We start from the raw sequence: 24,082 nt of genomic DNA on the forward strand, positions 1-24,082 counted from the left end.
AGCCACATACACGGGCAAATGCTTTGGGGATGCTTGGGACCCTCCTGCTTCCCCTCCACCCCGCAGCTCCGGGATGCCTGGATTGGCCCTGACTCTCTCTCCTGGCAGGCGGCCCCTCTGAGGATAAACTCCTGCCAGGAGACCAGATCTTGGCCATCAACGATGAGGATGTGAGTGAAGCCCCCAGAGAGAGATTCATCGAGCTTGTCAGGTGAGGACAACAGTTGTCCCCCATCACCTCTGGGGAGGGGGCTTATGCCAGTCTGCTGTGCCCCTACCAAAGCCTTGGGGTGTTGATGCACACCAGTGTCACTGATGGTCACTGCTGGGGTGGGGAAGCCTCAGCCGGAGCAGGGGGAGTGCCTTGGAGCAAATGCCATACCTGTTCCCAGCTGGCCAAGGAGTGGGCAGCACTGGGAAAGCATCCACAGCCGTATTATCAAGCACCCCAAGGAGCCCACAGAGGTCCTGGCTGCCATCGGGCTGGGAAGGGTGGGATGTGCTCTCAATAGCCAAATGCACATGTTGAGGTCATCACCATAAGGTCCCATCCACCTTCATTTCTCCTTTCTGTCACAGGAAGGCCAAGGACTTCATCATCCTCACGGTCCTGCACACCCACCAGGTGAGACTGGCGAGGCCATGGCCAGCTCCAGGGGAGCCAGGACAGGGGTTAAAAGCCCTTTTGGAGACTGAGGTGGGGTCCCCAGAGACCCCAGGAAACCACTCAGGCAACTCAACTGACTTGTTGGACCAGTGTCCCACCACCCCAAGGCTCTTCCAAGCTGTGGGGTCTGAGAGCTGCCGCAGCCCCTTGGGGTCAGTGTGGGTGTGCAGCCATCTCCCTGTCCTTGCCACTGCCTCCTCGCAAGAGGGAGGGAGGAAAAATACACCCAAACCCCTGCGGTTTGCTGAGGACATCCCATGTGTCTGATGAAGTGACCCATCCTCATGCCAGAGGTGGCAGGGAGGGGTTGTCCTCTGGGAGCTGGGAGTGCCAGACTGCAGTGTGGCTGGTGGTGGTGCTGGCACCAGTGGTGATGGTGCACCGGGGCTCAGCACCCGTGGTGCTGGAGCAGACAGGACCATTCTGCCACTGCCAGTGGCAGTGGTGGCAGGGCCCCATTTCTGCTTCACTGAGCCCTTTGATGTCAGGGAAGGAGATAAGTGCAGAGCTCCCCTGTGCTCCCCTCCTTGCTGGGAAGATGCCACCACCCAGCACGCCCCCGTTGGGAGCGGGGATGTGTGCCAGGCTCCAAAATAGCTCTTTTCCTCCTGGCCCTGGATGGTCACCTGCCAGGACAGGCTGCTCAGCTGATGCTGGCACCATCAGGCATGCCCAGCTCTGTGGCATGAGTCTCCATGCCGGAGCATGTGCAGGCACAGGCTCCCCAGCACTGCCACCAGAATGTCCTGCACGGATGCCCAGGGTCCTGCCTTCTCCCATCTCCCTGTGGCTGTAGACCCACATCCAAGGGGTTTGTCTCTCCGATCTGAACCAGCGCTGGTGCTTCCAAGCAAGACCTGGCTGGTGTCTGCCAGAGTTCAGCCTGCACAAGGAGAGCTGGACACGTGAGCTCGCTGGGGGTGCAGCCTCCCCTGTCATGCTGAGGCTGCTGGTGTGCCTTCAGGGACTGCTGCTCATCGTTCTGGCCCCGCCTGCAGCACCGTAAAACCACAACAAAGGGAACTTGCTTTCCACTCCCCATTTCATAGTTTGCTGCCCACTCCCCATCATCATGCTGGCTTCAGAGGGGCTTCCTCTGGGCTGTGTGTCTGGTTTTCCCCACACCATGGCTCCAAAGGCAGGCAGACATGCCACAGCTCCGAGGGCAGGCAGGTGATTTACCCAGTGCTCTCTTTCCAGTCTCCCAAATCTGCTTTCATCAGCGCAGCCAAGAAGGCGAAGCTAAGGTCCAACCCCGCCAAAGTCCGATTTTCCGAGCAGGTGACAGTCGGCGAGACAGACCCAGTAAGTCCTGCCCTGCCTTCCTCTGTGTGTCACCACCCCCTTGAGGTGTCCCTGGGGCCATGGGGTGTGAGGTGTCTGGGGGCACAGGGCTCCTCTCCCAGTTTGGGCTCTGCCATTTGGCCTGGGGAGCCCCAGAGGGCAGATGCTCTTGGGCACAATCAACATGTTGGGTCAGTGCTGGGGGGACATCCCCTATCCCTCTGTGGGACAGAGCCCCAGAAATTGGCCTTAGAAACCTGGTTCCTGTCTGAGTATCCCTGGGCACCCAAGGGAGGCATCCAGGCAGTGCCAGTGCCTGCCCTAAGGAAGGTCTGTGGGTTCCAGCCTGATGCCAGAGGGTTCACAGGAATGCCCGTGTGTGGGGCAGGGTCACGAGGGCATTGCTGCATGGCCATGGAGGCTGCAATGTTCCAGCCTAGTGCCTTTATCTCTTCATCAGAAAGGTTTTATTACTGAGCATACAAAAAAATAACCCCAAAATAAAACTGAAAAAAAAAACCCAACTCTGTAAAGTGCTTCTAGCAAATTCTATTTTTAAGCGAAATCAATTAGGTAATTATCTGATTGAAACACTTCTCACTAAATAAAACCAGCCTTCCCCCAACTTCCTGCAGAGGGGACGGGCTGGGTTGAGGGGGGTTAGGCTTGGGGTAAGGGTCAGGAGAAGGGGATAGGCTCTGAGCCACCCTGGCCACCGCCTCCCCTCTAGGACACCAGCTGGGGAGTGGGACAGGCTGCCAGGCATGGGCACTGGGATTTGCTGGACAGAGCGGGATGCTCTGTTCCCAGTGCAGCTGCTGGGAGCTGGCGGGGTAAATCTGTCAGGCAGCTCCAAATTGCTTCAGCTCTGCACTTCTCAATGGCTCAGCAGAGTGCTGGGTTTCCAGGGGAAATGTGCCTCTTAGTGCAAAAGTGCAGAGCAGTGGAGGATGCCACGAGCACTCCATCACTGACACTCGTTCTCTCTCCCCGTCTTCCCTCTGTCTCCCCGTGCTTCCCCATCCTCCTCGCCTCCCCCTTTGCCGGCCCCACATGCCAGGACATGTTGAAGAAAGAAGCTCTCCTCCTCATTCCCAATGTGCTGAAGGTTTTCCTGGAGAATGGGCAGATCAAATCCTTCACGTTCGACGGCCGGACCACTGTGAAGGTGAGCCCCTCTGCCTCCCCCCGCGGCACGGTGACACTTCTCCCCTCCCACCTGCCCAATTCCATTTTTCCTCGTCTCCTGCTTCCGCACATAAACGCCGCCGCAGCAGCGCTTGGCTGGCTGGGAGCTGCTCTGGCATGATGGATAGCCCGTCTGCCTCCCCGGGCGACACGCTTTGCAGCTGGCAGGGATGGGATTTTGCTCTCCTTCTCCCTCTCCTGACTCTCTTCCTTGCTGTGAGCCTGCTCTCCAGCCAGGGTGGATGATCCTGCCAGTCCCCCTGCCAGCTCCCTGCAGATCCCTTCAGCACCACCACGGTGTTACCCGGGGTGCTGGGCATCTGGCCGCTGGTCACCTCCTGCTGCAATGTCACTTGGAGCAGCAGTGGCTGGGTACCACCCCACAGCCCCTGTCAGCACTGCCGGGCCTCATCCTTCACCAGCATGGCCCCAGCTGCCAGGGAGGGGCTGGGCTCTCACTGGGGTGCCAGTTCCCACCCTGGGAAGCAGCCAGTGCCTCACAGCCAAGGATGTCTGTGATGTTTGCAGGACGTGATGGTGACATTGCAGGACCGCCTGTCACTGAGGCACATCGAGCACTTTGCCCTGGTCCTGGAGTATTCCAGCCCGGAGCAGAGCCACCGCTTCCTGCTGCTCCAGGACAAGCAGCCGCTGGCCCATGTAAGCTGCTGGGTGTGGGAGGGTGTTGGGATGGCCCTGGGCAGGGGCCGGGGCACAGAGAGGCTCTTCTGCCCCCAGTGTGGGGCTTGGCTGGGGTTGTGCTGTGCAGTGGCATAGCCTCTCCTTGCCTCTGGCGTGGTCCTGCATGCTCAGGGGTGAAGAGAGTGGCCAAAGAGGGAGACAAGCAGGGTTTTACCCATTCCACACTGACAGCACCATGGAGATGCTCTAGGTTCCAGCCAGGGGAGCTACAGACAGCATTTATGAACATCCTTGACCTGCCCAGGAGAGCCAGGAAGCTGGCACTGCACAGGACCAGGGATAAAATGGGGATCATGGAGGTAGTGTTAGCTTGTGTGGCATAAACCCCTGCAGCACCAGGCAAAGCTGTCACACCTAGGAAGGCTGGGCTGTTCCTGGGATGAAAGGATGAGGAGACAAATCGGGTATCACCCCAAAAGAGAGGAGAGGGGGTCTCCTGCCCTACAGGCAAATATACAGTTCCTAGGCTCACTGCTCCCCTTTGCTCCTGCCACAGGTTGTGCAGAGGACACACTACCATGGCATGAGATGCCTCTTCCGTGTGAGCTTCTTCCCCAAGGACCCAGTGGAGCTGCTGCGCCGGGATCCTGCAGCATTCGAGTACCTGTACATCCAGGTAGGGGACTGGGAGCTGATGGTGCTCATGGCCCACACCTCTGCTGAGGCTGGGCCTGTGGAGGCATCTCTCAGGTGGGAGATGCCTGTCCCTGTGTTTATCTGAGGACACCTCTCCTCCCTCCCGCAGAGCCGCAACGATGTGATCAGAGAGCGCTTCGGCACAGACCCCAAGCCAGAGATGCTGCTGGGGCTGGCTGCCCTCCACATCTACATCACTGTCTCAGCCACCCGCCCCAGCCAGAAGGTCTCCCTCAAGAATGTGGAGTGAGTCCTGCTCCCTGTCCCCACCTTCGGTGCAGCCCTCCTTTGTGCCCCTTCCCTGTTCCCCTGTGTAACTGGCGTGCTCCAAGCAATGATTTGGGGTGCAGAGCACGAGATGCCCTGGGAGCCCCCCCTTGAGCTGGCCACTGGCTCGTGGCCTCGGCAGCAGTGATACACAGCCCCTGGTCCCACCACGTGTAAGACCCCCTCACACTGACATCCAGCCCTGTGCAGCAGCCGTGCCAGGGCTTGGGATATTTGCTGTGAGCCCAGGATCATTTCCATGGGAACCTGGGCAAGGAGAAAGCTCTGTGGCTGCGTAATCTCAGCCCATCACCAAGCTGTTCAGACCTGGCTCAGCCCTCCTGCAGCTCCTGGGGGACCTAAATCCATACATAGTCCATCTATGCAGGCTGGCCTTGCCCAGTGGGCACAGGGAGGAAGGAGGGAGATGGCACTCCAGGAGGACCCAAAAAGAGGTTTGGGAATTTGCCCTGCGTCCCTTAACCTTACATAAAGGTGAGGGGGAGCTGGACTCAGTTGCAGAGCCTGGCACTGCTGTTCCCCAGCTCAGTGCTGGTAGCTATGGCACCAGTCCGGGGTCCCATCCCCCTGGGGACCCAGGCTGGGGGCTGCTGCTGCCCTGGCTGTGACACCAAGGAACTGCTGGTGTGGCTCCGGCTCCCTCTGACGGCAAGAGGATGCTCTGGGACAGCATCCCTGGTTTCTGTCCCTCTCTGCCTGTCAGCAAGGGTCTCTGGCCTGGCAGCTCATGCAGGCTTCCCTCCCCACAGGAAGGAGTGGGGCCTGGAGCCCTTCCTGCCCCCCTCACTCCTGCAGCTCATCAAAGAGAAGAGCCTCCGGAAATCCCTCTCGCAGCAGCTCAAAGCCCACCAGCACCAGCCTGGCGGCACCAAGGTGAGCCCAGCACAAACTGCCCTGGTTCAGGGCTGGTGGGGTGTTCAGCCTGCCCTCCACCCCAGCCTGTTGTCCCCAGTTGCTCAGGGGCTCCTGTTGTTAAGTCCCCTTGGATGTGAGATAAATCCTAGGGAGACAGCCAGATGGACTCTCTCTCCTGAATCCAGTTCCAAACGCTGTTCTGGATTTCAGGGAGTGCAGTGAAGTTCAGAGGTGAGATCAGCTGAGATCCAGCTCTCAGCTTGGCTGAAGTGGCACAGATCAGTTTATTGTTATCTCTGTTTCTGGACTTGGAAAGCTCTGGAGGCGGCTGCTGAGCCACTGCCTTGGGCCCTGCAGCCTTCAGAGCTCCCTGGGGACGGGGGGCATATATCCCTCAGGAGGGTTATACATCTTGAGGTGTGGGTTATACATCAAGCATTGGGGCTCCTTCCTGGCTGTGCCTCAGCTCTGAGTTATCTCCCAGCATCTCCCAGGATGGCAGAGGAGTGGAGACCCCCCCCAACCCCATGTCTCAGATTCCTGCCAGCACAGCCCATGCCTGGAGCTGCCTGACCACTTGCTGTCCATTCCTACTGAGACCCCCTAAGTTTGCACCACTCTCTTGCATTTTTTCCCCTTGTGCTCATGGTTATCATCTTTGTGATGTGTCTTGTCAGGTCTCCACAGCCCAGGCAAAGCTGCAGTACCTGAGGATCCTGAACGAGCTGCCGACCTTTGCTGGGGTCCTCTTCAACACTGTGGGGCTGGTACGGTAATTCAGGGTGGGCTGGGAGGGGCCTGGCAGTGGTCCTGAGAGTGTGCTGGAGGGGAGAGACAGGGGAGGTGTGGCTCCCACAGAAATTATTTCCCTCAGTCTCTTACTCTGCCCTGACAAGGTCCAAACCCACCCAGTAAAGCCTTCAGAGCCTCTGCTGTCAATAGGTTGGATCTTCAGCTCTGCAGGGTCAGGGTCAATTCTGTTCTTGCCACCCTGTTGGGCAACGAGATGACCTGCTCAGTGAGGTTGGAGTAGTTTCAGATGTGTTTGTAACTTGATCGTGCCCTGGCAGCATCTGGTGTGGGTGCTTTGCCTTTTTTCTCCCATCTCTGACACCAAAGCAATGACTCTCAGCCAGCCTATGAGTTGAACTACGTGTAAGGAGTACAAAGTATTCCCTTGTTCTCTTCTGCACTGCTCTGCCCAGCTCCTCTTCTCCTCCACGTCTGGCTTGAAGCATCCTTCTAGACCAGAGCAAGAAAGATCCCTATATCCAGCCAAGGCTTTGGTCTTTCTTCTTTTCTAAAATACATTCGCTCCCTCCTTTGCTTCCTTCTCTCAGAGGCAGTGTCAGATCAGGCAGATTTGTAACACGCTCTTACTTCTGTGTAGTGACACCAGCGAGCCTGAATATTTCATGTGGACAGTCAGTTCAGAGCTTTATTTTAAATAGCTGTGGCATCCTGCACACCATTCCCGGCTCTGCAGAGGGCTCAGGGAGGCAGGTTCATGGCACCAGCTTCACCTGCTGCTCTGAAAAGGCCGTCGGCACCCAACCGAGGTGCCAACATTGAGGCTTGGCTCCATGGAGAGAGCCAGGCACAGCCTGTACAGCCCCAGGGTGCATTTATTCACCCCTGTCCGTCTGTCTCTCTTTCCCCATGTGCCTGTGCCCCCAGGATGAGAAGCAGCCAGCCACCACCCTTCTGGTGGGACCCCGGCACGGCATCAGCCACGTCATCGACCTGAAGACCAACCTCACCACGGTGCTGTCAGAGTTCAGCAAGGTCAGCAAGATCCAGCTGTTCAGGGAGAACCAGGGGGTGGCCCGGGTGGAGACAAGCATCCTGGATGCCAAGGTAGGCACTAGTTCCATAGAGGCAGGCACTGGGGAGAGGGGCTGGTGTGCAGTGTGAGACTGGGGGTCTGGAGCCAGCCTTGAGGGGATTCAGGTCACAGGTGCATGTTGGAGCATCTCCGTGGGGATTTCTAGAGGCTCCAAAGCCCCTTTCACGCTGTGGTCACAGGATGTGTGGTCTGTGGCACCTCCCCTGCCCATCTGATTCCTTGTGCCACACGGGCAGGGACTGGTGCCAAGGGCCATGGTGCAGGGGTGGTGGTGTTCTGGCCATGACCCAAACACCTACCCAATGGTTTGAGCAGAGTCCTCTGGAGGCAGGACAGCTCAGGGCTGGAGAGGAGCAGTACGTGGCCATACCTGGGCTGGGTGCAGGTACTGGAGGGGACTGGGGGGGTTCCTGCATTAGCAGCACTTGTGGAACTTGTTGAGCCCTGCAGGACTGCTGAATGAACTGGAAATTATGTGGGGCATGGGTGTCAGGCTCAGAGTGTGAAAAGAAACCACTGTGTCACTGGTCCAGCAAGCTCCCCCCTGGTATCTTGCCAGCTGCCCCCATTATCCTCCCCTTCAGCCCACAGAGCCCACTCCTTGGTGTACATGCCCTCCTGAGCCCTGTGTCTTGTCATCCTCCATCTCCTGCTAGTTGTTGTGTGGTACAGTGCTGCTTCTGATAGTCAATCCCCATGGTCAGGCCCTGCCACCCCTCCTCACCCCTCGTGGGTCCCAAACCCTTCAGAAAAACAGTCAGCAATACAGCAAGAGCTTTACTTGCTTCTTTGGTGTCTGGTCCAGCAGCCACAAGATCCTAAGGAGATCTTCCATTGGCCTTTGCTCAGGTTTTTAGCAAGCTGGGACATGGCCCCAGCAGACTCAAAGGCAGATAACCTTGTGCCTGCTCCAGAGCATCCTTTGTGTCACTGCCTCCCTGCCCCGTGGGGAAGGACAGCTGAGAGGCAGAGATATTACAGATAAATGCCAAACCTCATCTTCTCCTCTTCTCCCACCTTGAATTCAACAGGACAGAGGTAGGAGTGAATTTGGGCTAAGTTAGACAGGAGCAGTACTTGGCAGGGGCTGTTTGGCACAGTGGAGCCAGGACCTCTGTGGGGCACAGAGGTGCTGCTGTGCAGGACACTGGTGTATCTGCACAAGCCCTCTGAGCTTTTGGCTGTGGGTCAGTTTTGCTGCCCCTACATTCATCCCTTTTTCCCCTGAGACTGATGAAGCTGAGCTGCTTTGCTACTGCCTCTGTGTTTCCTCATCTCCTACAAGGTCTTTAAGCCCCAGCCCTCTCTCCAGCCCTTTCCTTGCACCATTTCTGTTGTAGTCTTGCAGATGTAATCATGGTGGATTTGTTTAGGATTCTTCTGCTGCCTTCTGTCCCGGTGGATTTTAGTACTTTTTCCCACCAGGCTCATTAATTCCTCCACGTCTGTTTTCCTGCTGCCACTGTGCCTGGTCCAGTAGATCTGCTGAACTGCAGTAACACCCCAGTAGCCTCTGCCAGAGCCACATTAATCCTCATCCCCTCTGCTTCAGTTCTCCCCTCCAACAGCCTCATGTTTTTGCATTCATAACTCAGTGGGTATTTGGTCAACTGTAATATCTGTAATATTCCCTCTTCTGCATCCCACTGAGGTCAGTTGTTGCCCAGTTAAGTCCTGGTGTCCTGCTGTGGCTGTCCCAACCCTTCAAAACCCTCAACCTCCCCTACTGCAGCCTGGGCAGGTGGAAACCCTCCTTGCCCAGCCCCTCCAGCTGCCTGGGCCGTGCAGATGCCCGTTGGTCTCCTCCTTACTGCTTATAGAGCAGGAATAACCAAGGGACACCCTCTGCACCATGAGTAACCCTGCTGGTTCCTCCTGGTGCCTGCACCCCTCGGATTTGTGTGTATAAAATCACCATATTAATGGATTAATAATAGGCTGGTCACAACCCTGTGACTGCCCGTGGCTCCCTGTGAGTGCTCAGAGCTGTCCCTGCTGTCACGTAGCTCTGTGGCTGTTCCAACATGTGCCAGAGCTGTGCAGGAAGATGTGTGGTACTGGCTGTGCTCCATGGGCTCATGGTGGGGTGCTGCTGTCCCCTCCCTGGTGTGAGAGAAGGCATTGCTCCCCCCAGCACAGACTGTCCCCAGGAGTGACAGATGTGCTGAAGGCTTAGGTGACGCTGGAGTCCATCTGCTGTGAATTAGGTGGCAATTCCCACACAGCTTGTCCACAGATCCCGCTGTGCTGCTCCCCTCAGCCATGCTCTGCAGCAGCAATCAGCCACTACCAGCCCTTTCCTGCTGGAGGAGAAGATTTTCTCCTGTGTCCCCTCTGTCCAGCCCCCCAAAGGCTGGAGAAAAGCCAGCTCACATACTTCCCACAAGCACAGTGGCTTTATCTCCGTGAGAAATTCCAGGCGGCTGCCTACAGCCACCCAAAGCCCCTCTGCCTGCCTGGAGCACCCCATTTGTGGATCTCAGCAGGCTCAGCAGCACCCTGCCAGCACAGAGGCTGCTGTTATCTGTCTTCATTTAGCCCTTATCCAAAGGGCTGGGATTTAAAGCCAGAATGTCTGCTCCAAAACGAGGCATATGCTAATCCTGCGCAGGACAGCGATGGATGAGGCAGGCTAAGAAAAGCAGGCAAAAAGATCATTACCTCGCAGTGCTAATCTGCTTTCTACAATTATTCTATTGCACTGAACGTGTCGCTGGCTAAAGCCCTGGATTGCAAATAAATCTGTTTGTGGCATGAGTCGCAAACCATTAGAGGGTTGTGCTCGAAGTCGTGTCCTGACTGCTCTGGGGACCTGTCAAATCCATATCACCCTTGGAAGCCTGTTGGAGCCCCATGGATTGCAGTGCAGGAGGGGGTGTCCCCCTGGGCTGTTGTGCCTGGTGCTGCTGTGTCGTGGGATGCTGGTGCTGGGGCAGCTCCCAGCCTGAATCCGTACGAGGTGCTCACTGGGTTACTGTGGAAACACAGATGGTCAGTGATGGTTCAGGGATTTGTGCAGAAAGGCCATCTTGAGTTTCTCAGGGCAGTTAAAATGATGAGTTAAAAAAAGGGGTCAGGTCATGGAGCATCCATCGGCTGGGAGGTCTGAACACCCTGACTGAACCAGCCAGTCCTTATCCCCCACTGGCCTGTGACCACAGCCCAGACTCACCCACCAGGAAGGAGCTGAGGGAGATTTTCAGGTAACAAGCAGGCTTGAGGAGATGGTAAACCATTTGCATTTATTTTAGGAGAAAAAGAAATGGTGTTTGTCTTATGAATTATTCACTAGGTAGTTAATTCGTTTGTTTTGGAGCTTTTCCAGCCTGGGCTTCCGTTTCTGTTTAAAACAGCACATTTAGGATACAAACCCAGGGCTGGTACCTCTGCTGGTACCTCTGCTTTGCCTTCTTAAGCTTTTTGCCACTGCGAGTGTGGCAAGGAGGGGGCAAATGCTGACAGGACCCCTCACAGAGGAGCAGAGGAACAAAAGCCTCCAGGCCTATGCTACCGGTTCCAAGAAGGATTTTTGTTCCCTGCAAGGTCCGTGAGAGCTGCTGGGAGGACAGGAGCAAGTTTCATCTCAACAGTCACGAGGGAGCAGGGCAGGTTTGCTTGGGAATGCTGAGAAAGTTCACATCCTGTAGCTGGGGGCAGGACAGCACTCCCCCAGCCGCCCTGAGTGGTGCAGGTGTTTTGCAGGATTTCGTGGTCATTCCTGCCTGGCAAAGTCTCCTCTCTGCTGTGGCTGTTGCTTCTCCATTCTTCCTCCTGCGCTCTGGACTTGCTGGTGTTCAAGCATTGATTCTGAAGCTCATAGATTTGCTGGGGGCAGGGAGGTGGCAAAAGGTGTCTCCTGTAATTTTTATGCATTAAGTGCAGCTTGTGCAGGGGGCACTGTGTGGGGCTCAGGGGGCCCTGCATCTCCCAGGGGCTTCCCCCTCCTGCTGCCTGGCAGTGCTGGGACCAGCATTTGAGAGTGGCCAGTGCTTATGTTCCAGCTCAGAACTGGGCTTCAGGCATGCATCTCCTCCCCTCCCCAGTGCAGTCCTCTTCTACCTCCCAGTATCCCAGGAAGGACAGTGTCAGCATCTCCTGCCTGGCACCTGGACAAGCCCAGCAGCCCTGAAGGGGCACAGAGGGGTGGATGACTGCCCACCATGCTCACCAAGGCTCCCCAGTGCAGGAGGTGTGGGGAGAGCTGCCTCAGCTCCAGGCTCCCCTGGCTGTGTGGCTCCGCAGCTCCCGCAGAAACAAAAGGTTTGTTTTTTACTGAAATGCCTTTTCCAACGGAGCATTTCTGCTTTCTGATTTACACAGCTACACACCGCTGGGCTTTTTCTTATTAACAGTCTTGACTTTGGAAAAAAGGCTGCTGAAGCACCCTGAATGAGAATGAAGGAAGAATGTTTGGGGGACAGCTGGATCGCCTGAGCCCAAAAACAAGTGTGTGCAGCTTGAAAGAGGAGCTGTTCCAGGCTGTGCCCTGTCCCTGTGTGGGGCTGTGGGGCAGGAGCACAGGGTGTCTGGCTGCTGGACAGGCACAATTCAATCAAAGGCATCTGGGTAATTGACTTCAGTCTCCAGCAGGGCCTGCAGCCAGCCAGTGCTTAAGTCGAGATCAAGACTTGACAGAGGAAAACAAAGGCAAAATTAATTCACAAAGGTCCCTGGCTGCTGCTGTGCCTGGAATCTGGGTATTGATCTTGGTGTCCCAGGGGCCCCCAGTGTGCTTCCAGCCTGCCATGAAAATAAATACCATGCACAGCTGGGGTTCAGCCTTTCCCTCTCCCCCTGGAAGAAGCCATGGAGCCCCTTCCTCTCACTGGAGATATGATGGTGACCCCTCCGAGCCCTCCCTGCTGGAGCCAGCCCCAAACCCAGTGGTGCTCCCCCAGTTGAGCGTGGCAGGGACATGCCATGGGTGCCCAGGCCAATGGCCTCTGTGTATTTGCCAGCTTGTGGTCTGAAAACTGTGGGGAGCCCCATCCTACTGACAAGGGCAGGCGAGGCCAACATTACTCCTGCTTGTGCAAACAGTGGCTGAATCCTATCAGATTTTTCCATGAAGAGCAAGGCTTCAGAGTGACGATGGACCTGGAGGCTCTGGTTCCTTACGCTGGATTCGTCTTTATTTGCATTAAGCCGTGCTGAAACACTGTCACCTCGTGGGAGAGAAGGAGGGGTTGAGATTTCCTTTGGCTCAGTAGGTGGGGTGGGAGGGGCGGGCGCGGATTCCCGCTCGCAGTGGGATGTAGAGCAAAGCAGTGGGATGTAAAGCAGAGCAGTGGGATGTAAAGCAGAGCAGTGGGATGTAAAGCAAAGCACGTCCCAGTGTGTGGTGCCAGCCCCGGCGCCACCCAAAGCGCTGCCTGCAGGCACCCAGGACGGGAGCCAGCCAGAAAGACTGGAGCCAGCCAGAAACACAAGAGTCAGAAAACACGTGGAGAGGATGAGTTTCCAAGCCCCTCAAAGCCAAATTTGATTTGTTCGCTTAAAAAGGAATTAAAAAAAAAAAAAAAAAAGAAGAAATTAAAAACTCCTCAACCAAACAAGCAGCCCTCGGGCACCCAGTGGGCGTGAAGGGAGCCTGGGTGTGCTGCAGCCTGGGGAGGCCTGAGAGCTGCCTTCCTTCAGCAGATAGGAAATGTGGAGGATGCCAAAAGCACCAGCAGGCTCTGGTTGTTAAAAATCCCCCGAGCCTTTTGAGTAGCCGGGGGGAAGATGAAAGCTAGCCAGGGTGGCAGCTCCAGCAGGATGGGGAGCTGTCCTGCACCTTCCCAGGACACAGCAGCACAGAGAGGGGACACAGCACCAGCACTGAAGCAGAGAGGAGGAGACCCCCCCACAAGCCTGCAGTCTCTAGAGGTACCTCCCCATCCAGTTTTGTAGGACTGCAAGGCACAAGGAGGGCATTCACCTGGCAGAGGTGGCAACTTCTTGAACCCTAAGGAAGGAGAGACCTGCAGGTCTGCTGCAGACCAAGGCAGGGCATTTATTGATCAACAGGTGGGAAATTGTGGTCCTAATCACAAGCAGCCTGGTATTGATAGAGCTGAGTTAATAATGCTTAAGGGGAGACAAGGAAAGGTCAATGTAGAAGTGAAAAATCGACTGCTGTCTCGTTAGGCACGGGTGCCTATATTATATAAACTTGGCAGTGCACCTCAAGTAAACCAGGGAACATAAATTATGTAAATTCATCTCCCATCTTTCTACTGCACTGTTTTAAAGAAAGCAGGGTAAGACCCAGAGCACATGATAAAGGGGGGGAGACTAAAAGGAAATGCACATAAGCTTAAGGGCTATCATATGCATAGATTTTCCTGCATAGGTCATAAATTAATTTAAATATGAGGACTATTAAAATCCTCTAGCATAACCCTGGACATAAAATTTCCTCCAAATGTCCTTCTATGAAACCTTTGCCTTTATCTGAACAAGACAATACCCTCCAGAAGGACATTGAGGTTTGATTTAAAGGTAGGGCATAATAGAAAAAGCACTATATCATTAATAAGCTAATGCAAAAGTTGTCTCTTCCATCCAGTATAAATGTATTTTGTTTTACTTTCCAGAGTGACTGGTTGCTGAGCAGGAAACTTGGAGTGAAAAAGTGTCCTTTCCTCACAAGGCCTAGAAAATCTAGAAAACCATTATGAGTGAAAGACAAAACACCAATAATTTCAGGCTGGTATTACACATTTAGATGTAGAAAGAGCATTCTCTTTAAAATTACCTTCTTTACATGTTGGCATATTACAGGTCAGAGACGAACCTTTCCCTGGGCATCCCACTGGGAATCTGAATCAGTGCTGACAGGGCAGGGAGCAGGGTCTTAGAGGAATGGCACTGGTTTTGCTCCTGCTGCATCCTTCCCTGCCTTCCAGCTGCTCACAGAAGTCTCTCTGCTCTACTGCACCACTGGGTTTAGAAAACTTATGAAGATTCATGCTCTTCCAGGTTGCTGCCTTTTTGTCAGGTTTGGTTGAGATTGAGCAGCAAGTTAAAACAATTGCAGGAAGACACAGGAGTGTTGCATGTGCACCTCAAGTGCACCAGCCCTTGGGGACCAGGCCAGTCCTGACCACAGGCATGAGCCTTCGCTGCTTCTTGCAGGATGTTTCCAAAGGAAAGGGGGTCAATCCCATTTGCTGCAAGCCATGGGTATCACAAGGAAGCCCAAAGCACGGCCCTACGTGGTTCTTACTTTAGCAGCTCCGTGCAAAGCTGCCCTGAATTTACCATTTAAAACCCTTAGCACCATCAGTTGGAAATTTTTCATGCATCTGTTCACAAAGTCAATGTTTGCTCAGCTCTCCTGTGCCTGGCTGTCTCTGCACGGTCTCATTTGCTTTTCCTACGTGGAGCAGGGTGACCAAGGTTGCTGATGCCTAAAAATGACATCTCCATTAGCTGCCATCCCTGATACCTCCTCTTTGTGGCCTGATTTCCCAATGAAACAAGGCTGCTGTGATCATGTTGCCTCTTTGCCTCTTGACCCCATAAATCACTCTCAAATCTGCTGGCCACTTTCACCAGTGGCTGTGGCAACAGGGTGGATGTCTCAAAGGTAGCTGAGCTGTTGCAATCTTAGCAAAACCACCTAGGTGAGACAGAGATTCTGTCTTGTAACCCTGCATGGAAAAGTGTTATGGCCAGACCTCTCTTAGTGAGCAGCAGAGAAGCTGCCAAGGCCAGGGGAGATGCACAGCCTGACTGAAACAGCTTTGCTCACATTCAGTGTCTTTGTAAACAGCCCATAATCCATCAGCAGGACACAGAGCCCCAGCAGTGTGGGCTCCCAGGCCGTGTGGAGATCACCAGAGTGCTGCAGCTTAAGTGATTTAATCCCTAATAACAATATTTGAACACTTAACAATTAGAGAAGAACTTTCACGCAGCTTCCTTGTCAAGATGTGAGAGTAATCATTTCTAAGACCCCATTCTAAGCTGTAATGCTAATCAGTATTAAGATCCCTCTTTTTCAGAGCAGAGTGCCACAGTTAACCCCAGCATGCCAAGCACTGATTGCTGGAAGCTGTTCTGGAGGCTGGACTTGCTTGGACACCTGGTAGGGAGGTCACAGCACCTTGGTGCTTCTGTTTCATTTGTAGGCAAGAAACTACAGTCAGGGTGGTTGTACCTCAGTCCTGTCATCCTCAGGAGGACAGGGGCTGCTTCTTGCCAGCAAGAACCTACATCCCATCTCAGGATGGGTGGGAAAAATCCTGAAGCAGAGGAAGCTGAGCAAAGCTGGGAATGGGTCTCAGAGATGAAGATACCCAGCTGGGGTACTGGGGCTGCACTGTGGGCTGGACTGTGAGTGCTGACAGGGAGGCACTGAGGGTCCACAACTCTGTGCCACTCTGCCTTGGTGTACCCAAAAGCTGGCTGTGAATCTCTGGTGTGGGACTCACACGTGGTGGAAACTACCTCCTAATTTTCCATTTGGAAGGGAATTCTTAACCCACCTTGGCCTCTTTGTTTATTCTCCTGGTAGTGGATGTTTATCAGCCATTGCCTCCCTCCCGCTGGGGTTTGTTCCCTTCCTCACTGTTGCACTCCAACCATCGGCTGCCACAAAACAGAGGGGGGAAAATGCACAAATATCTCTCCATTCAACAGATGGCTTGAAAAAAACCAAGGAAGCTTAGCCAAGACACTTGTTTTAAGGGTGCTTCAGACACAGAAATGGAACACATGGTTTCCTTTCATCACTTGTGTCGAGATTGGAGCTGGGCTAGGAGGTGTCACCCCCCTCACCGCTGCATGCCTGCCTCCCTCAAGTTATGTGGAGAATCTCTTCACTACTCTATCTTGATACTTTCCCTTTGATCTGTGTCATCTCAGGTTTATTTTCCAAGATGCAGAAAGAGCCTTGTCAAGTGGGCAGTGGCAGAGCCTCTCAGCAGAGGACATTCACCTGTCAGGCTCTTTCTCTTCCACATCAAGTTATTTCTTTTCCTTTCTCTTCCTGCACAACAGCCAAAGAGGGAACTTTTTTACCCTGGCCCAAGGGAAAATCTGCCCCTGCCAGGGGCTGGCGTGGCTCGGGGATCACATGCAGCTCTGCCCAGGGCTGATGTCTTCACACCCAAGTTTATTGCAGTGTGTGGTCCAGAGTGTGACGTGCTGGCCTAAGGCGGGTCTTCCTCTGCCACAATCAGCTTGGTGGCTTAAAAAAGCAAATATTGAGCAGAGCACAGAACTGGCCAGTGGGTACCAGGAACCTCCTGTGGTTATAAAACAAGAAAACCAAAATAGCTTTAATGCTTTTCACACTGCGTAGGCTTAAGTGGTTTTTAAAACAGGCTTGGTGTGCCCTGAATGTGGTAAATGAATTCCTCAGAGTCCTGGAGGGCTGTCAGTGTGCAAGAGACCGGGCATGGCAGGAGGGGCAGCCTGAGACACAGCAGCTAAACGTCCCCCAGCTGCCTCAGATAAGCCCTGTAACGGGGTACAAAGGTCCTTTGGGTAGGGGTGCTTTGTGTAAGGGGTAGATGAGGGCAGGAGCTGCCTTGACATAACTTTATTGAAGGCACTGTCAATTTTTTTTCCATCTCATGGGTCTGCCTTGAGCAGTGCTGGGGGCTCAGGCCGAGCATGGACCACTCGACTGAGCTGTGTGGGGTCCCAGCAGTGCATAGGAGACCTCACTGGGATGGGTGAGAGTGAATCCCACCCCAACAGCTTCCCCAGGATAGCTCGTCTTCTCCTTGGGACAAGCTGGGAGTCAGGGAGTTGTGCTGTCTGCTGCTCGACTGTGCCGTGAGGTGACATGTGTCACACAGATCATGTCTGATTTTTATTTCTCTTTGAAGCAAAGATCTTTTTTAGCATGAGAATAAACGCTCTCCTAAAAGAGAAGACACCATCTGCTCCCAAGCACAAATTTAATTTTCCAAAGGGATAGATTTAAATAAGATCCACAGGCACAGAGTGGTAGCTGGGGGAGCCTGTAATGGGGCTTGGCCCCTTTGGCATCTTGCTGGAAGCAGATGTCTTAGTTTATGGGGGGGAGACGTGGTGCCTGCAGTGGAACAGGGGTTCTGGCAGCTGGAGACTCCACAAACTCCCTGAGCTCCCAAGGTTAAACTGGTGCTTGCAGGTAGGCTTAGAGCATCAAAAGGCAGACAAATGATCAGAAGGCAGTTGTGTGGGGGCTCTGCCACACACAGCCTGTGCCCAGTGGGGCTCCAGCTCTTTCCTCATCCTCAGGGGAGTCAGCAAGCAGGAGTCACAGCTGCAGCGAGGCGCTTTCTTGTGGGTGGGCTGGAGCAAGGACGTGCACCTGGCTGGTTTTTTCCTGTGCGAGTGCTTAAAGTGCCAGCAGCTCACCAGTCACACCAGTGACTGGTGCAGCCCCTGTGGAGCTCTCTCCCTGTCAGCTGAGCCTCGTGGCCCTCATGTGCTTTGCCTCTCTTGCCTTCCAGCCACTGGTGTTGCTGATGGAGTGGCCTGAAGCCACCAACTTTGCCTGCCTCATCGCGGGCTACTGCCGTCTGCTGGTGGACTCCAAGAAGATGATCCTGTCCAGGGCCCCCAGCCAGCCACCCCCGCCTCAGATTATCAAGGCAGGTACGTTTCAGCCTCTGCTTTCTGTGCGAGCCCCTTCCCCAGCCTCCCCCTCCCTCTCCTCCCTCCACCCAGGGCTCTGCAGCATTAGGAAGGTGAAGGGTTTCTCTGGCATCTCCCCTCTGCTCCCACTCACCCCGAGAAGAAGCAGCCTCCCTTTTAACCAGAAAGCAAGAAGCAGGGACACAAGTCCTCACTTTGGATAAGCTCTGGCTTGTGGTGTCAGCTCAAGCCGCAAACACTCGCTGTGAGTGTTGTTCTGGCAACTCCTGGAGCAGATCCAGGAGGTGCTGTTTGAGAAGACCTGTAATGCTGCCAGCTAAATGCTGGATCCTCACAGAACAGCCTGTGTGCTGCCGCAGGGATGCAGCACACACTCCCTGGATGGCATCCCAGCTCCAGGGACCTGCGTGAGGGTATACACTCATTGGACTGCATTCCTGCTGCCTTTGGATACTGCTGCCTCCATCCCAGGGGTCTGCAAGCATGGCTACTCTGCTGATTTCCCAAATCAGGAAGGCAACTTTGATGTCCCAGCTTTTCAGCCTGATGCAAGGAGCAGAAGGCTGGTCTGGGCACAGCAAGAGGTTCTGTCCTGACAGGCAGCAATGCTGTTCCTTGAGGATGGATTACAGGTGTGAGTCATGCTCAGGAAAGATCAGTGATTCTCAGGAGTGATTTCAAACAAGGGCCAGCCATGCTGCTGTTCCATGCAGGTGTTCACATCAGATGTGTTTTGTACAGGGAAATACAAAATATGGGTAAAATACCAACCCAGAGCTCTATGGAAGGTTGCCCCAAGACCTCCCAAGTGAAGCTGCAGCTTCAGGCAAGTTTTTAGTTTAGCTGGCGGTGTCAAAATTCCCTCCTCAAGGTGAGACTGGCTTGGGGAGGTGGGAGGAGTGCAGAGAGTTAGCAGGGTCCCTGGGAGACGACTTGGTGCCATTGGGGAAGGCACTTGGACACAGACTCAGCACATGTGGGAGGACACCCTCACAAGAGGCATCAAGAAAGCACCTGCAGCAACCTCAGTGAATCCAGGCAAAGGCCTGGCAGTTGATGATGGTGTGAGTATAAGCACAGTTTCCTTTTCCTTCTTCCCCTGTGGCTCTGGTTGACAGCTGTCACTGTACTCCCTGCTCTGGGTGCCCTATGGGAACATATTCAGGCACATTTTGCTGTGAGCAGGGGATGTTTCCAACTTAACTGGCCATCATCAGAGTGGTCCTTCCCAGGCTCATGTCACCCTGACATGGGCTACTGGGACACATGGGGCACATGGCTGTGGGGAGTCAGAGGGTGGGGAGAGCATCCCAGAACATACCCAAGGGCTTGGAAGGAGGCTGGTGGCACCCACAGGGTGCAAGTGGTGTTTTTCTGCACTCTAGCAATGATGACAATAGCCAGGATTTTTTCTTGGGGAGATTTTCCTTCATGGGTGTGGTCCAAACCTCTGCCTTTACCCTTTTCTTGACAATCTCAAGAAGCCAGTGTCACTCTGCTGGGGGTAAGGGGGGAGTCACAGTCTAGGTAGGACAGCAGTGGAGCAATGGGTCTGAGCCAGCCCCTCCCTGGATGGCCTGTTCTATCCTCAGAGGTGCAGTGAAAACCTCTGTGACCAGTGGAGTGGAGCAGTTTCCCTGCAGACCCTGCACACTCGGCCCAGCTGCTCAGCAGTCCTTCAGAAGGAGTGAATTTAGTGTGTATTGGGAAAAGTCTGCTCACAGTTCTGGTCTCAAAGGGCTGCAGGCTGAGCTGTCAGGAGCTGGGCGGATCACAGGGAGCAGGGACTGCTGATCATTAGCACATCCTTGCAGGAGTGATAAGAAAGCCCCACTGGGATGAACTAAGTTAGCCCAGACAGTTGACTTCCCAGGCTGCAGGCAGGCTGTGCCAGCATCTTAAATGTAAAATCAAGCCTTGGCCCATGCTTTTACCTAGAAGAGGAGCACATCCATCTTCCCTGAGGCCCATTAAAACCTCCTGCTGAACTGCAGACATTTTTAGAAATGCACAGGCTGTCCCAGTGTTGTCAGTTAGATCCATCTCTCTGCATTTCCCTGCGGAGCCACATGCCAGAGCCTTGCCCTCCGTCGTCCCTGCCCCTTCTCTCCCCCACTCCCACCAGGAGCCATTGTCAGCCAAGCAGCTCTCTGCCCTTAATTGCTCTCTCAGCTCTTTCTCAGGAACTTTTACCCCCGAGCATCCAGCAGCTGGATTATGGATTTGAGGGCTTTGGCCCCATTCAGCAGCAGGCCCTGGCTCATCATGAGCAGCCAGTGAGGCATGGACATGATCCACTGGAGGTGTGTGGGTTTGGGAAAGCCTCTGCCTCAGCCTGTGCCACCCTGCCACATCCCACATGTCCCCTCATGTGTTCCCCCACACAGCATTTCCGAGCACTGGCATGGCCACAAATGAAAGAGACTTTGGGTTGAGTGGGGATTTTAGCACTGCAGGTGATGAACAGTATAATACAAACGTGTGTTTGGGGAGACAAATTGTCCAATTTGTTGAGCTAATGAATTTAATTAGGATTTGTTTGATTTAATTTATCCTTGATAAGACAGAACCTGCATCCCCTGGCAGCCGTTCTCAGCACAGCTGCACAGTTCAACCTGCAATGCAGACAGATGCCTCTCCTGAGGGCTGGACTACTGGCCAAGCAGTATTTCAGCCACTTGCCTTGCCCAAGTGAGCAAGGGCAGGCTGTCACAGGTAGATGCTTCACAGCAAGAGCAGCAGGCTCTTTCAGAGCCAGCCTGATCCAATAGCCATCAGCCAGACAGAAATAACACATGGATCGTGGGCAGCAAGGGACAGGGGGCTGGGGGTGTGTCTGTCACTTAAACACAGCCAAACTACATTGGATGCCTCCCCAAAAGGCAATACTGCACCACATTTAGCAGTCTCCTGAGGAGCACTGCTTGGTCTGGCCATTGTTAGGCAAAAATTATGACAATTTCTTCTTGCCATATAACGAGTGAGCTGGCAGACTGAGGCTGAAGGTTCTTGTTGGTGCATGCAGCCAGGCTGCTCCTGCTGCCCTCTGGATGTGGCTGGTGGATCAGTGATGTGGCACCTGCGTCCCTGTGTCAGTGCTGGATGTGCTGGCCAGCCCTCCTCTGGCTCTGCCCAGCTCTGCCCCCAGCAACCTACTGGCATCTTCCTTCTTGTCCTTGCTGCTGTCACGCAGCACAGATACAAGGCATTTTCCCAGGGAGCTAACAGGGAGAGAATCCTGCCTGGAGCAGTAAGAAAGCTTGAGACATTTAGGAAAACAGACCTGTTGGGAAAGGTTAAAGGAATTTGCCGTGGTTAGTCTGGAAAAGAGATGGGCGGGGAGATGGAGAGGAAGGAACAGAACAGTATTTCTGATGCCTCAAAGCTGTCTGTGCAAGGGCACTGATCAGTTGTGCTGGTGGTCCATGGTGGCATTGATCTAATTCCTCATCAAAAAGAAAAAGCTTTAAAGTCAATACTCTTTTATCATAAATGTCATGATATTTTGCTTTATAAAATTTATATAATTAAACTCTATAGCATGTAATAATTTTGGAAATAATCGAGCAAACCCCACGAGCAGGTGGCATGCTACCTTAGTGTGTCACAGGGCTTTTGCTGGCACCTAAATCCTGTCCAGCCACCCTCTAGGCTCTTCTGACCTCCACCATCACTGCAGCTCAGCCACACCTAAGGGCTTCACTAATACACTTTAACAACTCTTTTAATGGGATTCTTTAATGGGAATCCAGATTTATTCATTTAGGGAAAGAAAGGCAAGTCAGCTCCTTCCACGTGGGCTTTTTTGAGCTGGCCACCTTCCACATGCACCCTGTAAATCTCTATATGTTCCTCTCCCTTCTGCCTCTTCCGTGTCTTCTCTTTTCTTCTTATTGTAGGAAGGGGTTGATATCTCAGAGCCAGAAGGTCCCTTGTCTTCAGTGTCAGCAGTTCCCTCCTGCTCTTGGTAGCCACACATGGTACCTCTCAGGCTTATCCCTTTCCTCTTGAGAGACCCACACACTGGAAACATTCAAGGTCAGGTTGGACATGGCTCTGAACAACCTGATCTAGTTGAAGATGTCCCTGCCCATTGCAGGGAGATTGGACTAGGTGGCCTTGAAATGTCCCTTCCAACCCAAACCATTTGATAATTCTATGGTCTGTACATGCAGGACATTTCTTCTCCCTGGGCAGATAGCCCAGCAGGTTTTTGGAAGGTGGCCTGGCTGTGCTGCAGGGCACACACGTGTCCCACTGCAGTCCAGCCTGCTGAGGAATGGAGGGCAGAGAGTACATGGGTGCTTCTCCAGGGTGAGCAGGAGCTTCCCCATGCTATTTTTCCTTCCCCCGGGTGCTGCTGCTAACATTCCTGTTGTGCTTTTGGTTTAGATTACATCAACGCACACAACTTCCACCGGCCTGCCGGGGCAGGGCACGTGGGAAAGAAAGAGAACGGGTTGGTGGGTGGCTCTGCCACTGTCACCGGAGCAGTCGGGCCTTCCACCACCAGGGCTTCTGACTCGGAGCTCATCCGCTTTTGCTACCTGCACATGCGAGAGCAGAGGAAGGAAAGAGAGAGCGGCACGGATATCAATGAAAACCTGATTTTTTTTGAGGAAACTCGTCCCAGGACCAAATCTGACCCCACTTCCAAAAGCTCTGGCCAAGGCTACAACGGGACTGCCAACGAGTATGACCCGGATGGCCTCGACCAAGACAGGCACGCGAGCAGGGCCAGGGCACACACCATAGACACCCACCTGCGGAGCGACGCCTCGCACTTCTACTGCGAGTCCTGCCAGGCCAAAATCAAGAGCCGGCTGGCCTCATGCATGGGGGGCAAGCCTGGCACCACCCGGGACAACATGGTGGACTTGATGTCGCTTCCCCCTCCCGGGAACGATGAGGAAGAAGACGAGACAACGTCCCTGCTCCCCGCCATCGCCGCCCCTCCTCCTGGCTTCCGAGACAACAGCTCCGACGAGGATGACCCCAAGCGCCGGGCGGCAGCTGCCCAGAGCCAGGAGCAGGGCCGGCACCTCTGTGGCATCCTCTACGATGAGATCCCTGTCACGCTGATAGACAGCGTGCAACCACGGACGGTCCGGGACCACGCCCAAGAGCTGGATGATGCCCTTGTGTCCACCCTGCAGGCACTGGAAGCCCTGGCTGCTTCAGAGGATTGCCCTCATCCCCCACCACAGCAGACAGCAGGTATTTCAGTGGCTGTGACTCCCTTTTTTCCCTATAGCCTTTCTTTCCTATTGTACGTCCTTCCCTTTAGTCTCCTTCTCCCGTCCTATGGGACTGTGGAGCAGCTTCTAGTAAAAACTAAGTTGTGGCAACAGGCTCTAGCAGGAGCAGCCAAGCTGCTGCTCAGAAGATTTCTAAAAAGCTGAGGTGGGACTCCTCTCCTTGGCAGTGGCTGAAGGAGTCTCTTGGTTATCCCATATCTGCCGTGGTCCACATGCCACGATGCTGGGGTGAGTCACTAACAGACCAGTACTGTGAGCATGAGTTCCTCCCCACTGTGACCCCACTCAGCTGGTACCTTTGGCCATCAGTCTTTGAAGGTTCCCACGGGTTTTGCAGGGTATGAGCCCTTCACAGGGCAAACCTGCTGTCAGATGGGTGACTCTGGGACCAGCCTGCTGGCATCACAGTCCTTTGTCCCTCTCCCTGCCCTGGTTGCCCTACTCACTATGGCAGAGTAGCTGTTGCCCGATTTTCCTTCTGGTACCAGAGAAGCCCCTGTAGGGTGGGCCAGTGTTTCCACTAACACTAGAAAACTTCCCAGGACCTTTTCCTGGGCCAGGAGCTCTTGCTGAATTTATCTAGCAAGACAGCTCAGTGCTGAAAAGCGACCTCACTTAAAAGCATTAACTCTTATTAGTGAAAAGTCACGAAAGTTTCTCCGATGGGATGATGTGTCCTGCATTCCTGAGACCCTCCTGCTGCCTGGAGTTCCCCTCTCCAGGGGGGGACTGGAGAGGGGTGGTGTGAGGTTTGTTGTGGGGTTTTCTTTGTGTCCC

At 54.1% G+C, this 24,082-nt stretch overlaps 1 protein-coding gene across 3 annotated transcripts in view; it reads left to right on the plus strand.

Moving 5' to 3' along the window:
• Positions 1 to 24,082, plus strand: part of FRMPD3 (FERM and PDZ domain containing 3) — a 59,471-nt gene that overhangs the window by 29,228 nt on the left and 6,161 nt on the right. The window contains exons 3-14 of one of the 3 annotated variants that reach the window (XM_064669593.1): positions 109 to 211; positions 580 to 625; positions 1,868 to 1,972; positions 3,012 to 3,119; positions 3,668 to 3,799; positions 4,338 to 4,457; positions 4,587 to 4,723; positions 5,515 to 5,638; positions 6,298 to 6,387; positions 7,298 to 7,477; positions 17,903 to 18,047; positions 22,440 to 23,264. In XM_064669593.1, the coding sequence (XP_064525663.1) occupies positions 109 to 211; positions 580 to 625; positions 1,868 to 1,972; positions 3,012 to 3,119; positions 3,668 to 3,799; positions 4,338 to 4,457; positions 4,587 to 4,723; positions 5,515 to 5,638; positions 6,298 to 6,387; positions 7,298 to 7,477; positions 17,903 to 18,047; positions 22,440 to 23,264 (2,115 nt within the window). Of the gene's footprint in view, positions 1 to 66; positions 212 to 579; positions 626 to 1,867; positions 1,980 to 3,004; positions 3,120 to 3,667; positions 3,800 to 4,337; positions 4,458 to 4,586; positions 4,724 to 5,514; positions 5,639 to 6,297; positions 6,388 to 7,297; positions 7,478 to 17,902; positions 18,048 to 22,439; positions 23,265 to 24,082 lie in introns of all 3 variants that reach the window. The other 2 variants (XM_064669595.1, XM_064669594.1) reach the window with 2 other exon arrangements.

The sequence above is a fragment of the Pseudopipra pipra genome, chromosome 13 (assembly GCF_036250125.1).
Source record: "Pseudopipra pipra isolate bDixPip1 chromosome 13, bDixPip1.hap1, whole genome shotgun sequence".
NCBI classification, from domain to species: Eukaryota; Metazoa; Chordata; class Aves; order Passeriformes; family Pipridae; genus Pseudopipra; species Pseudopipra pipra.